The sequence below is a fragment of the Harpia harpyja genome, chromosome 12, assembly GCF_026419915.1.
Source record: "Harpia harpyja isolate bHarHar1 chromosome 12, bHarHar1 primary haplotype, whole genome shotgun sequence".
NCBI lineage: Eukaryota > Metazoa > Chordata > Aves > Accipitriformes > Accipitridae > Harpia > Harpia harpyja.
This window is the reverse complement of record NC_068951.1, coordinates 17,080,564-17,094,472: the sequence shown is the minus strand read 5'-3', so window position 1 is coordinate 17,094,472 and position 13,909 is coordinate 17,080,564. Positions and strand designations below refer to the sequence as shown.

The window sequence follows — 13,909 nt, the reverse complement described above, 5'->3', positions numbered from 1 at the left end:
TTCTTAGCAAACTCTTCTAACGTAGGCCAGGGAAAGGGAACAGGGGGAGGATCAGAAACACCTCATTAAGCACAGGCTCTGTTTTTCCCCCCCTGGTGATGATCCAATGAGGAGCTGAACTATTACAGTTCCCAGTTGCATAGCTGTTTCTTTGGTTCATGCTGTACGTATTAAGCTTTTTGACTTTGCTAATTCTTGGGTTAATCCTTAACTCTGCCTGCTGGCTGTCTGCAGCTCCTTCTTGTTCAGACAAGTGCATGCTGCTTGTCTGCTGCAGGCATGGATTACACCTCAGACAGAGGCGCGCACCCAGCAACACACGATTTTTTCACAACTACTGTGAGCTCTCCATCTCATGCAGCTCAGCAATTGCAGTCTCACAGGACATGTGCTGTACTGTGATTCCATTTGGTAATCACACAGGCAAAAGTTGTTTTTGTTATTTTGAAGAGGATAAACATTGAGAAAAAGACACCAAAAAACTTGTGTGAAGTCTGGAAGCTGCAAGCTCCAGGGAAGTGCTTTTTCTGATGCACTGGCAAAAGAAAATCATTCAAAACATTGTTTTCCTTCCAGTTCCTTTCTCACCTCTACCAGTAATCCTAAACTCTGTCAAAATATTTTCTCCTTAGCAAGTTCTGCCAATGGTGCGAAGGAATCGGTCCAACAGTGAAACATGCAAGATGAACAGAAGGCTTTTACCTATTGCAAAAGACATTTGAGAATCAGAGATAAAATGAGATAAAGAAATCAAGAGGGCCTTGCCTTTCTTCTCAGCACAAAAAGTGGTAACAATTTATTGCCTGAAGCCAAGACCCACTTGTTTCTTTTCCCCATCACTTTCCTCAGATTTCCATTTCCCACCTGAGACAGCTCATCCAAGTGGCCATCAGTTCAATAGGTGGTACACTGGAACTGGCAGGCTCTTCCTTGTAACTCTCAGTGTTCCCTCTAAAGACAATGATTTTGAGTAACCACTATTTTAGCATAAATTAGACTGTCTGTTTACAGTATGCATATTGGCAAACATACCCAGGATGTCAGCACTGGAAATGCTGTCCACCACCACCATCAAATCCTGAGATGAGGAGTTCAAATAACCGCCTGTGTTTACAGATTACTTCCAGCTCTTGAATCCTGTTGACCAATCTTTCACACCTGTCCCACACAACCTTCCTCAGCCACACACTCGTTAAAGATGGTAACAACTGACTTATGGCTATTTGTTTTTTGTATGCTGAACTCTAACCACAGAATACACAGGAATACCTCTTGGGACATAAGCCTTGAGAGTCAGAAGTGATCCCATTGTGAGCTTTGAAATCAGTAACAACTTGAGACAGTAAAAACTACTTGTTCTATCACATGTAGAAAACATTTAAGATCAGAATTGGCACCAACTTAAGAACAACTTAACAGAAGATATGAAATAATTTTACATAAGAGAAACATTCTGATATTAGCTCTGAGGTGTCAGATAGCCATTGTTATTTCACACTCATTATAGAAGCATTTTAAACTGTGTTTGGTGACTGTGAGCAGAACCATCGTTTGAATCTGAGCCTTTTTCAGAAACGTTGTTTCCTCCTTAGAGACGCTTATGACAGTGATGGTCAGCTGAAGAATATTTTTTATATTGCATTCTTGCATCCACTGCCTGAAATCTCACTGATTCACTAGTTTCCCGTGGGTGGAACGTTTTCATGGAGATACTGGAGAGCCAAATCCGTCCACTTCATTTCTTGCTCTTTCACAGACTCAGTTGTGCCACCATTGTCTTGCTCTGGTTCAGGAAGCTCATTCTGAGAACAAAACAGAGGTACAATGCATTCCACACATAATATGCTTCCTGAAAGGAGCAGGTTACTAAGACTTCATATGGATAAATACAAAACCCCACAAACGAGACCAGAGGGTGCATCTGAACAATACATATCATACATACTGATCCACTTAAAAATATTACTAAGCCCAGTTACGAACAATATACTTTTAACATGAATATGGTGCTTAATCTGAAAGGTAAATTGCTTTTCCAGGACCCTGGGGCCTTGCTATACGCTCAGAATGCACACACAGTGAAGAAGGAGAATATATAGCAAAAGCAAAATAAGTAAATAATAGTACGATGCAATTATTCCATTGCTTGTTTGCAATGTGTTTCTTCTGCTGTTGCCAGGAATACAGATACTGCATTTATTACAGCTGTTATTAAGACAACTGGTTCTGTAACATGTTACTTTCCCATGGCAGGTGAGAAATCCTTCCTCTTTCTACATGCTGGACTCAGGTGTGGCTGGGCTATATCAACAGTAGAAGTCGGAAACCCCTGACAGGTGCAACACAGTACTGTTGCACAGCTCATGACACAGTAAGGAGGAAGTACAGTTTAACTGAGATTTCATTTTCCTTCCTGGTATTATTTGTTCTCTGTGTTGCTGTATTGGTGCAGTCACACAGAGTGCGTGTTATCTGCCAGATACCATTTGGGCAAGAATTCTGAGTTCTAGATCTCTGGAAATCCCAGTATAAGCTAAATAAAATTTTTCAGTTTTGAAAACAGCATATGATTAGAGCTCATTTGAGTTCATAGGAACCTCTTGAGTGAGCAGCGATCAGATGCTCGGGACAGCCTCAAATACTTTACAGCCATTTTGTTTGCTACTTTACAATGCCACTGAGTAAGTCTCCTGTGAATTTGTGCTGTTTTTTCAATGTGATCAGAGCCAGTCCAGCCCTGGGGATCTTTATATCCACAGCCAGGCCTTTCTTTCTATTGTTAGTTGATGAGGCTTCCTGCTCTGAGGCTGCCATCAGTATGTGACTGTAAGTAGCTCAAGAGATGGCCATAAGAAAAGAAACAGTAATGTTGGGACCCAGGGTAAAGGCAACTGTCAGCAACTAGTTCATAATAGAACTAGTTCATAATATTCAGCCTGTCTAGTACACGTTGTCCCAAGCAAAGGGGGTTTTGGGCCGTCATATCCGAGAATCATAGTTCTGCAAGATCATTCCCTCAAGCCCAAATCTTGGCAGGAAAATTTGTGTGCCATGTATATGGATTTTGGAGGTGTGTAGCTGCTCCTTGCCCTCTCTGAAAAGACAGTGGTGTAAGGGCTAAAGCTTGAGCCTAGCAATGTCACTAGCAATTTGGAAATGTCTCTGTGCTAAAAGAAACTAGCAGCCTGTCAGTCCCCACAATCTTAGCACAACAGCTTTGTCAAGTGCTAGCCAGGGTAAACCTTGTGTACCAGAGGGAACAAGGAAAGGGAAAATCCTCAGATACCTCTCACTTCCCTGGCAGTTTCAAAATAGCTAAGGAAAGGCATCAGTGTGGGAGATCTGAAGCTTCAGCTCTGGGCTTTGTGGGGTCAGAGGTAGCTTTTCCCCAGCTGCACCTCTCTGGCCTTGTACACTGGATGAAAAGATAGCTGCCATGCGTTGGATGCAGAGCTACAAGCAAGAGTCCTACTGCAGATGCCAGTTCCTTCACTGCTATCCTGGAACTGGCAACAGCAACACTGTATCTCGAAAAGACTGCTTAGGAAGATGTTTGAAAAATTTTCAGCTTCTTTTAATGGAATTTCAGAAAGTGGAGATAAAATGTAACCAAGACTGCAACTGTCAGCATGAGACTGATCCTCTCTGTTCTACAAACCAACTGGGAAACCACTTCACACACTAGTAACGTGAAGGGGAAGCAGAGAGAAAGGATGCCAAACTCCTCTGATGCCAAACCCAGAACTGTGCAACGGGAAGGGCACTCCAGTTCTGAGGAGGTCTGGCAACTGGTCAGGGGAAGAGGGAGAGAAACGTACACATCCTCATACACACACAGGAATGACTGGCATATAGGACAAGAAAAGAGGGAGTCAGATCCATCCTGGGAGCCTTTTGTACAAATTAGCTGCACCGCAAGCAATACTCTCTGTGCCATGTCTTGGAAGGGGCTGTGATAAACACACCAGTCTTAACTCAGATTGATAAGTAGCAATTCACCTACCAGAGGGATAGCCACATCCTCATATGGCAATTTATCCTCCCTCCATGCGTCATCGATCAAATCCAGGATTCTGCCATCCCTTTGCACTTCGCTGTCCATCGTTGTAGCAGGCGAGTACAGCTAAATCTGTGACACAAAGCAGATACTATTTCTAACGTCCACATCCCCAACCAAGTAGCTGGAGTTTGGACTATGGGCTTGTTCCAGTTTTGATCCAATTTCTGTTAAGCTTAAACTTTAATGGAAAAACTTGATTTTTCTAATCCACTCAAAAAGCAGTTATAACCACAGGAGAACTACTTCATCTAAAAAGAACACTATCAGACTGAATTGCAGATTGATATGCATCAGAGATGAACATATAAAACTGGCCTGTTATTATTAATTATAGAGATTTACATGTGTTTATAGCTACTGACCTTTAGAAGTCTCTTTTTGAGTGAGCTTGAGGACCTAGAGCTCCCCCGTCCCTTCCAACTCTGCACAGAACCGTTGCTTATTGTTTGCTGCCTACTCGCTTTCAGTCTCTGATCCTTTGTGAATCTGGGAAAGAGGCAGAACAAAGGATTTAATGGCACACGAAATGCTGCCAAAACCTGAATTCCAGGAACCGGGTGAAACAGGAGAAAAAATAAGACTGTCCTCCACCCTCAGCTACTGTCATCATTCCAGGGGTTTCTTGTGATCGTTCGATTATTCCTCTGCCCTCCCAGAAACCTCACCTCAGCACTCGCCCCTGTGTGACTCCTGCAGCACAGCAACCAGCAGCAGGCGGCTCGGATCGTGCCGGGGATGGAGACTACCCATATTTATTTAAAACCAAACCAGGTTTGGGACTGTCGGGAGGGTGCAGGAGCCACCTCGCCATGCCTGGCTCCAGAGCTACACGTTGAACAGGCCTCGCCTTTACACCCGGAGCTGTGGAGCGCTCCGGCGGCCCCGGGCGGTGGCTGGGGACAGGCGGGGTGCATTGGGACAGCCGGGCGAGGCGGTCCCGGCTAGGCGCTGGGGACAGGCCTAAGCGCATCCCAGCCCCGGTAACCGGGGCGGTGCGGCTCCCTGCCCCTCCCGGCGCCCCTCCCGGCCACTGTAGCCCCGTGGCCCATGTTCCCCCCCCCTCCCTCACGCCGGGCGACGCGGCCCCCTACCCATCCCATCTCCGGGAGGCAGCCTCGGCGCCGGCAGTGCGCAGGCGCAGTCCCCGCGCAGGCGCGGCGCTCACCCGCCGCCGAGGCCCAGGCTTTGCTCCGCCGTTAGGTTGGCAGCGGCGGGGAGGGGGGGGAGTGAGCGTGAGCGTGAGCGTGAGCGTGAGCGTGAGCGTGAGCGTGGGCGGGCGGACCGGTGGCAGGGGTGTTTGCGGGGAGCCGAGCCGAGCCCGGCCTGGCCTGGCCTAGTCTAGTCTAGCCTAGCCCAGCCCAGCCCACTGCTGGCCTTCCGCCGTCAGGAACGGTCGCCGACCGTCGTCCCTCAGCGGCGGGGTCCGACCAATAGCGAACCGGGCCGGTGCGGGGAGCCCGGAGCCCCCCAGGCAGGGAGGCCTTCTTCCCGGGGAGCAGGGCTGGAAGGGGCCGCGGTCAGCGCCTCGGCCTGCGGGCCGATACGCTTCCCTTCGGGGTGTGTATGAACATCGTTAGTGGTCGTTCGGTGTCGAGGCTCCCGGTGAGGAGGAATTAAAACACCGTAGGATGAGGGTGCGCCTTCCGGAGAGGCCGGGTGGCTTTACGCTGAGGGGGACCCCGTCCCGGGTCACTTCTTGCCCCGGCGAAGCAGCAGCTGCTCGGGCTGGTTCCCCGCGGGCTCCTGCCTGGCCATAGAACAGCCGGAGATGGCTTTTCCAGCGCCTGTTTATTGGTACTTCTGGGAAGTGCTTGCTGCAACGTGGGTTGTGCTTTTCTGTTCATTGTAAGCTTACTTCCAGCGGCAGTTTAAAATTGCATCCTACAGTGTTTTTTAAATGTAAAATAATCCCAGTCTTTCCTCACGGGCAGTATTCTTAAGTCCTCCTGCATATTGTCAAATTTCTTCCTCTTGCCTCTACTGCAACAATTCTTTCTTGAGTTGGGATGCTAAACCTTGTTGATTTTTAAATGTGTTATCTCCTTTTTTTTTTTTTTTGCAAATACTTCCTCTTTCTTCAATTTCAGAAGTGACAGGCCAGCTCTTGTTGTTTCAGCTGTAGTTAATGGCAGAGACGGTTTCTTTTTGTGGTATCTGTGTGGGTCTTTACTCAGATGCCTGTAACTTGCACATAGTGACTTGCAAGCTTGAGATGTCAAAATATAATACTAAGTCAACAAGCCTGATGTAGGATAAAACTGGCTAGAGGTGTCTGATTTTAAGGCTTTTCCCCCAAACCCAGGTAAGCTGGCAAGTATGCAAAGCTGGCAGATGCGGGCATCTTACCTTGGGGGCCCTGCTTAAAGCCTATCAGAAGCAACAGTAGATACTGTCTGGCTCCTCATGGCACTAGAGCTTTCAGTGTTGAACTGATCCCAACCTCTCACGGAAGGACCTGCTGATAAAGGACCTGGATTGCTCTCTGGATTTTCTTTTTGAATTTTAGCAGACGTTCTCTGTGGTGGACAATGAAATCTCTCTGCTACCCGCTGAAAATCAATTCTGTGTAGGTGTGATTAGAATGAAACAGAAGAGCTGTTACTGGCTAATGTCTGCTATTGCCACCTGGAGAACTGTCTTGGAGCGCTGTCAGCAGCTCTGGCGATCTGCTCATCTACTCTCCTCAGCAGCTCTGCCATCAGCAGTACAACAAAGATGTTTGGCATACTGATTGAATTTTGTTGAGCACAGACGGGACCAAAAAGAGACAAAACACTGTATCGGCATAGGGATAGGAATTTTTTTTTTCCCTTCCTCAGCAAAATACATACTTTGTGTATGTGTGTGGTTTAAAATACAGCTCCCAGGGACAGGCTTTAATCTCTGGATGGTGTTTTAAAATGCTGTAGGAGCAGGATAGAAGCTCTGATGGAAGTGAAAGAGAGCAAAGCTGAGTATGTGTTTCTGAAAGTCTCACCTTCCGTGACCCGCTCCCCCTTTTGTTGACTGCTTAATAATGCCATATTAATCTTTGAGGAAAGATGTTGTGAGGATCCATCTCTAAATACTTGAGAAAGTGCATACATGTTTTGGAAACAGAAGATTGTGTGAATACATCCACAGAGTGAAACTGAAGTATAATTTTGTATCCTCAGGATGAGTTTAACCATATTTCTGTTAGAGAGCCACAGTTTCATGGAGGAGCCACTGAAATAAATTCTACCTTTCTGGGTGTGGTTCCATGGTAACGTTAATTTTTTTTTTATTCCCCATTTTTGCCTTTCATGTAAACCTTTCTTGCTTCACAAATACGTGAAACTGCTATGTGTATGCATACATACATGTGTTCGTGACTTAGAGGGTGTTGTTTTTAACTCAATGTACTGCTACTGTAAACGTGTGCAACTTATTTTCATAGCTTAAGGCAGCAGAGGAATTTTTAAAGAGTTAGTGCTATCTTAAAAGAAAATTCTTGCAACCATGTGAACTAGCATTGTGTCCTGAATGCAATCGTAAACCGTGTGGTCTCTTTAACCTAGTCTGTAACAGACTAGGAAGAGATCTAATTTATGGATAGATTCTTACTGCTACTTGCTACAAGGTGCTTACGGTTTTTCTCTGAAGAGACAAATACCCCTGTCAGGGGTGGATCTTAGGCTAGCCCGTTTGGAAGTGCCTGAGTGTTGCTGATCCTCCGCAGTTTGATGCACCCAGGAGATGGGAGATCTGCCGGTCCCAGTGTGTTGAGTTTACCCGTTTGCTGAAGTGCAGATTTGCCTCCACTGCTGCTCTTTGAGTTATTCCACTTACTAGATCACACGATTATATCACCGCAATTTGATAGTGCCGAATGGTTGCACTGGGTCTTTTTTTTTTTTGGTAGAAAAATCATGTTTTCCTTTATTTGGCAGATATTTGGCTTGTAAGTTCATGAAGCTGACCATTGTTTTCCTCACCTGTAACTGTGTGCTAATTGTAATTTTTTTAAACTTCTTTCCTCTGTGGACTTCAGCTTGCTCTGCAGTTGGATGGAGAAGTAGCCTTGTTCATATATTACCATGGGTGACTGCTGCTTTTGTGTACTTTCCTAGCTGCTAAAACCACCAGGTTTTGGTGATGGAGGCTTTGCTGGAAGGAATGCAAAGAAATGGGCAGGGGAGGTATGTATGCAACGGTATACACCAGTCATTCAAAACCATTTAAATATTAACCTTCCCTCTTATTCAGAATCAAATTCTCTGGTATCAGACAAAGCTTCTGTTGCTTAAATAAGGGCTTTGGAGTTTGTCCACTAGCACATGCTGGTGGACAAATACAGTGTGCAGTGGTCTTCAGCTGGTGCAGAAGTAAAGTCACTGGGTGAGCTAGCTTTGCAATAATCTCTTGTCAGATATTGTAGTCTTAATTGTTAGAAATTTAGTTTTATGTCTTCCTGAAAACCTTACCTCTTTGTTGTTGTTGTTGTAAACCCTTCTTACTGTCTAACATCAGGAGCAGTTGTAATTAAAGGTGTGAATAAGTATTTTTTTTGTAACAGCCTTGCAAGGTTAATGAAACATGACTTTGTTATCTGTTTTATTGAAAACATCTGATTATTTCCTGCTCATGTTGAAACTGCACAGTCTCATTTATCTCTGAAGAATCCTTAATGCTATCTCTTAGGTGGAAGTATCTAGGCTTTTGGATCCCCGAGAGATACTGTAGTGCCGATAATGGAAAAAAATGTTTTATGTGTTAAACAAGCGTGAAGCAAAAGTCACTGATGCCATTTTCATAGTGATCTTTGAGAGTGTGACTCAAGTTTACTGATACCGTATCTTCTACAGAGAACTGGTTGCAGAAATCAGGTTTAGATTTAGCTTTATATTAGCAGATGCTATGAAGGAAATGTTCTTGCTCTGCATAATAGCTAATATTTGGTTAACTTGCAGGACAGGGTGAACTTCAAATTTAACTGATTTTGGCTCCCTTAAGAAGTATTTCTTTCCCTGTAGAAAAACTGCCAAGTTGTGAAGTGTGCATGTGCCCTGGGGGAACAGGAAAATTTCAATCCCTTAACCTATTGATTTCCGTTTCTTTTCAGTGCTTCCTGTCTGACAAGCAAATTAAAGGGGTAAAGATCATCATGGAGTTCACTGCCGTCTAGGGCTGTATCTTGCAAGCCTTAATATTGTCCCTGGCTTAGCAGCTTGTGAAGTTTTAGAGGAGTTAGTTGAATTGGCTTCAATAATTACTGCACAAAATTAGAAATTGCAGCGTCGCTAGGGAGCATGCTCTCCCCAATGGATTGCGAATGTTCTATTCTTCATTATCATGTTGTCATCCAACCCCCTCTGCTTAGGGGTTTGTCTGCATTTTTGATAAACTTCTGTTTTCAGGAGCTGATAGCTTGGCTGTAAGATTTCTCTGTTGACTGAAACTTGTTATAAAATGCCTCTGCCTGGAGAGCAATTAAGGCAAATACAAAATATGGATCAAACATGCTCTGGTTTACATAGATAATGCATAGTACTGAGACAAAGGCATAAGTGTTTGTAGGTGCTTGTAACAGTTCTCTGTATAGAAGACAAACCCCCTACATTTAAAGTGTGTAGGTCATTTGTTCTCACCGAGATTTCACAAGTATTCTTCGTTGGTCATTGCCAAATTTAGATCTCTGCCCAGTGATACAAACATACCACTTGTGAGATACTGCATTAGAGAGTGGGACAAACACGTAAGTATTAAGTATATTTCTCTGCAAGCTAATTTGCATAGAGTTCAAAGCACTGCATGTGCAGTGTTGGTCCGTTCTGCTGACTTTGTTGGTACAGTGCCTGCTTTGTAACTTGAAGCTCTTTCCCTTCCAGCGGTGGGTTCTTGACTTCCTGTGAGGCTGAGCTGCAGGAGCTGATGAAGCAGATCGACATTATGGTGGCTCACAAGAAATCTGAATGGGAAACACAGACACAGGCTTTAGAAGCTTGCCTGAGTGTTCGAGAGCAGGAACTTGCCTCTGCCAGGGCTGCTCTGCAGGAAAAATCTAAGGAGGTACCTCAGCTTCATACTGTTTTCTGATTGATGTCAACCTGTGTGTTTTACATGTCACAATGCAATATAAAGGCTGAACCTGAATTTCAGAGTTTGACTTTGCATGGACATGTGTTTCGGTTATTGTTTCATCAGTTTTGATTTTTTTTGTTTTTTTTTTTAAATTTTTAAATGCTAAGCTGAAATGAGGGGTTACCTTTAGCAAATAGTTGTGCTAAGTGAAACAGGAGCCTGTCTCATAGTTGGAAATCAGGAGCAGAATTTACAAAGGAGCCTGGTGGAACAAAGTGCCTGATCTGTAATTCCATCAAAGTCAAGCGATCAACTCCTTAAGGGTTGGTGGAAGTCTACAGATTGAATTGTCAGAATTTCTAGAGAGAACCCAGCGACACTGGATCTGGCTATAACAGTAATCAACAGCCCTGCAGCCTGCAGTCATTGGTGGAAGAAACATTTGGTGGTGTAAACTACACCAAGATATTGCTGGGAGATCCTCCAAGGGCTATTTCATGCAGCTCAGGTTTTGTAGCCTTTAATTAAAGACCTGGGGGAAGTGCACCAAATTTCTGTATCGGTGGAGAAGTATCAGTAAGTGAAGTTTCTGCATAGGATGTGGACCATAAACTTTCTCTTGTGCAAATGAATTGATGTATCCACCAGCAGGAATCTGGGGGGCTATATCTTAAGGTCTAGCCACATTGACATTTTCTGAAAATGTTTAAAATTTGTTCTTATATTTATAGCTGCTGTGTCCTATCTTTCAGCAGACTCTTTGCTACAAATTGTGTTTTGGCAGGTCTCTGATGAAGTTGCTTTGACTTCTTGGGTTGAAAGCCAGCTGATAACTGCACAAGCAGTTGGGTTTTTTGGGTGCCTGTACAACTATACTACGCCTCAAAATTACCCAAGTACTGCTGTGGCTTTTAGTAATTTGGTGTGGAATCTAGTAAAATAGAGAAATGGGACAGGTTGTAGCAACAGTGGGTTAAGAACTCTGTAGTTTCTTGTTAATACGGTCAGGTGCTTCTACTGGTCTGCATGGCAAGTTTTGGAATTAATGTCTTTGTTACAGAGTTATTAAATCTAGAGTCATGCCACAGGATTTTCATTTGCAAGAACGGTGATTTTTATCATATAGGTTATCATTATATTATCAATTGTATTTTCTCAAGGCACTTTTGAAATATTTTTTTACCACCAAAAGCAAACGTTGATTTCAAAACTGAACTGTAAACTATGGTTAAAGTCACTACTGGAGTATATTCATGCTTTTGGTTTACTCATGAATTTTCTGTGGCAATTTCTTTTAATTTGTTGGCTTGCTGTCCTTCGCATCTGCAGTTAGAAAGGTGGCCACTCTGGTTTGTGGGTGGGAAAAAGATGGAGGGGGGGAAGACAAAAAAGAGTCACAGGAGCAGTTGAATCAATGCAAGGGAAATCTTCCCCATGAGTTTCAAAGCCCCATTTCTTTCTTTGTCCCTCTCATCTCCATGTGGTATTTGGAATCTCCGCTTCACCTGACTATAGTAAGATAATGATATGGCCATCTTTTCTCTTGGTAGATAGCCTGACATCATAATGTGTGTTTATGAAGAATTTGATGAAAATACCAGATAGAAATAGCTTTTTGACACAAGGCCAAACTGTAAGCTTCATTCCCAAAAATGAAAGCCAGAAACTGGCCCAAAACAAGAGGCTGGAACAGAAACAGTTCAGGCCCCAACCTACCAAAGATTTAGGCATAGACTTAATCTGATTTGTAGTGAGTGACCCCATTGAAACATGCAGTTGTTAACAGAATTAGGATCTTTTAATAGTCATTTACCACTCCTACTATAATGTATATTTATGAAATGAAAACTAATCCTAGCACCTACTGACAGTAAAGTCCACTTCTATTGTTTTATTTGTTTGCTTTTTAACTCTTCATTTAGGTTGGCATGTTGCGTCACCAGGTAGAAGACATTGAAAAAGCCAAACAGGACATGGTTAAAGAATATGAACAACAGCTGAAGAAATTTCAAGAGGAGGTGAGTTGCAAAAAGAGAAGGTTGGTTGCTAGTTCTCAGTTGACATACGATCTGATAGGTGAAATACTTTGTGTCATTGGTTTTGTTTAAATGCCATACTTTTAAAATTTCCCATTCTTTTAATGTTTATGTTCTTACAAAAAAGAGCATTGAGTGTAGGCAAAGTAGTATTTTTATGCTTCATTAGGCCTGTTTTTTTCACTTTGGAGGAACTTGGTGATGAACAGAAAACTGTTGGAGTAGAAATGTGTAGTAGATATATTCTTGCAGTTTTCATGTGTTAGACATCTGCAGAAGTTTACTGCAAAAATGTCCTGTGTCCGCCCATGCTAGTCACCATAGTGCTTATTCTGAAGTTACCATGGGTACAGGCAGCAGCAGTTTGCTCTTTCAGCATTTTGTGAAATTAAAAAAGGGTGGTGGTGCAACTGGCCTGGATCGTATGAGATCAAGAAACAAGAATGGTATGTGGTCTCATCTTCTTTTTGCCTCCATTGACTCTGTTGGTAAGGATTTTGTTCTCTCAAGGCATATTAGTCTTAATACACTTAATAAAAACTAAGTATACTTAGAAAATACTTTCTGAAAATAATTTCAGAGCTTTCATCTCAAAAAGCTGCTGCTTCACTGCAAGGTGGTACATGTGGAATGTCCTGCAGGTGGTATAACAGCATTCCATGTTTATGCCTTAACTCTTCGCCTGTCTCCACTTGCTTGTCAGTAGCAGCGAGTTAAATGGCATGAACAGCTAGTAGAGCATTGACCTGTTTTCTCTGGAGGGTTGGGCCTAGTTCATGCTCACTGTAAGCCAGAAGTTAAATTAATTTAGTAGTCTCTGCTCTGAGGACAGAAGGCATCTGTCCTCATTTAAAACACCTTACTATTCAGTATGACTAACAGTCTTCTTTCACTAGATGTTCCCACTGGAATTGTGGATAAGCTGCAGAGCAAAGCTGAGGTGCATTGGCAGATCTGCTTAAATTGCTAAGGCTAAAATACAGTGTGTGTGTTGTGGCCAAAATTGCAATGTGTTGGTATTTTACCCACACAGTATTAAAGTAGATGACGTTAAGCTCCAATATTCCTCAGTCTTCTGTTCTTAGTACCATTTGGGGAGATTCTTTCTGACTCGGTTTACCACTGTTACCAGTAAAATTACAGGTACAGTGTCTAACTCACTGAGGTTGTTGAAAGAATAAACCTGTACTTGTAATTTTCTGATGTGTTTGGCAAAAGATGTTTGTATATTAACTCTAAGCCTGTACGCCTGTCCATTCCCATTGAACATGCCTAAGTAGTTTGCTGACTCAGGGCTCTGGAGAACCTTTTGTGACCAGTGCATGAGGTCTCGATTGAGACGTTTTTTCTTCTCACAGTCCTTCTGTTCATCCATGGGCTTAGCTTTCTCCATCAGTAAAATGGGAATGATGACTTCTCAAATTCATGTGGCTGCTTGGAAAATTTTTATTTAATAGTTGAGTTGGGGGGAGCTCATCAGATGGAAAATTCTATGCAAGTTGCAAGTGATTATTTGCACAGAGGGTCATTTAAATGTCAAGAGTTTTTTCCTCATTCCTGCTTCTGATATGACTTTAGCATTCTAGCAGTAGGCGTAGGAATGATATTTTCTGTTGGCATTCTCCACTCATTGTGAAATACATAGTGTATCTAATCAGAAGATGACAGATGAAGTAGTGTTGGTGTTATGTATAATGGCAATTCTCAAATCTTCCTTCTCCCACTAAGCAGAAGAGTTCCAGTTCCCACCTGAGCTTCACGAGTGTATTTT

At 43.3% G+C, this 13,909-nt stretch overlaps 2 protein-coding genes across 11 annotated transcripts in view; one reads left to right on the top strand and one right to left on the bottom strand.

Moving 5' to 3' along the window:
• Positions 1-1,338: 1,338 nt before the first annotated feature.
• ANAPC13 (anaphase promoting complex subunit 13) lies at positions 1,339-5,274 on the bottom strand. Of its 3 annotated transcripts, none has more exons than XM_052804746.1 (4): positions 5,152-5,266; positions 4,423-4,546; positions 4,004-4,129; positions 1,339-1,802 (listed from the first exon to the last, which is right to left on the bottom strand). In XM_052804746.1, exons 3-4 carry the CDS (start codon positions 4,100-4,102, stop codon positions 1,677-1,679), a joined length of 225 nt encoding a protein of 74 aa, XP_052660706.1. In that variant the 5' UTR covers positions 4,103-4,129; positions 4,423-4,546; positions 5,152-5,266; the 3' UTR covers positions 1,339-1,676. The 3 variants fall into 3 exon arrangements, with proteins under 3 accessions (XP_052660706.1, XP_052660707.1, XP_052660708.1); XM_052804747.1 differs by lacking the exon at positions 5,152-5,266 and adding an exon at positions 4,726-4,838; XM_052804748.1 differs by lacking the exon at positions 4,423-4,546 and having other exon boundaries at positions 5,152-5,274.
• CEP63 (centrosomal protein 63) overlaps positions 5,182-13,909 on the top strand; it is a 24,415-nt gene continuing 15,687 nt past the window's right edge. For 2 of the 8 annotated variants that reach the window (XM_052804741.1, XM_052804740.1), the window contains exons 1-3: positions 5,372-8,220; positions 9,910-10,090; positions 12,025-12,120. In XM_052804741.1, the coding sequence (XP_052660701.1) occupies positions 8,177-8,220; positions 9,910-10,090; positions 12,025-12,120 (321 nt within the window). In that variant the 5' untranslated portion in view covers positions 5,372-8,176. Of the gene's footprint in view, positions 5,261-5,371; positions 8,221-9,909; positions 10,091-12,024; positions 12,121-13,909 lie in introns of those variants that run through there. The other 6 variants (XM_052804735.1, XM_052804738.1, XM_052804736.1 and 3 more) reach the window with 6 other exon arrangements.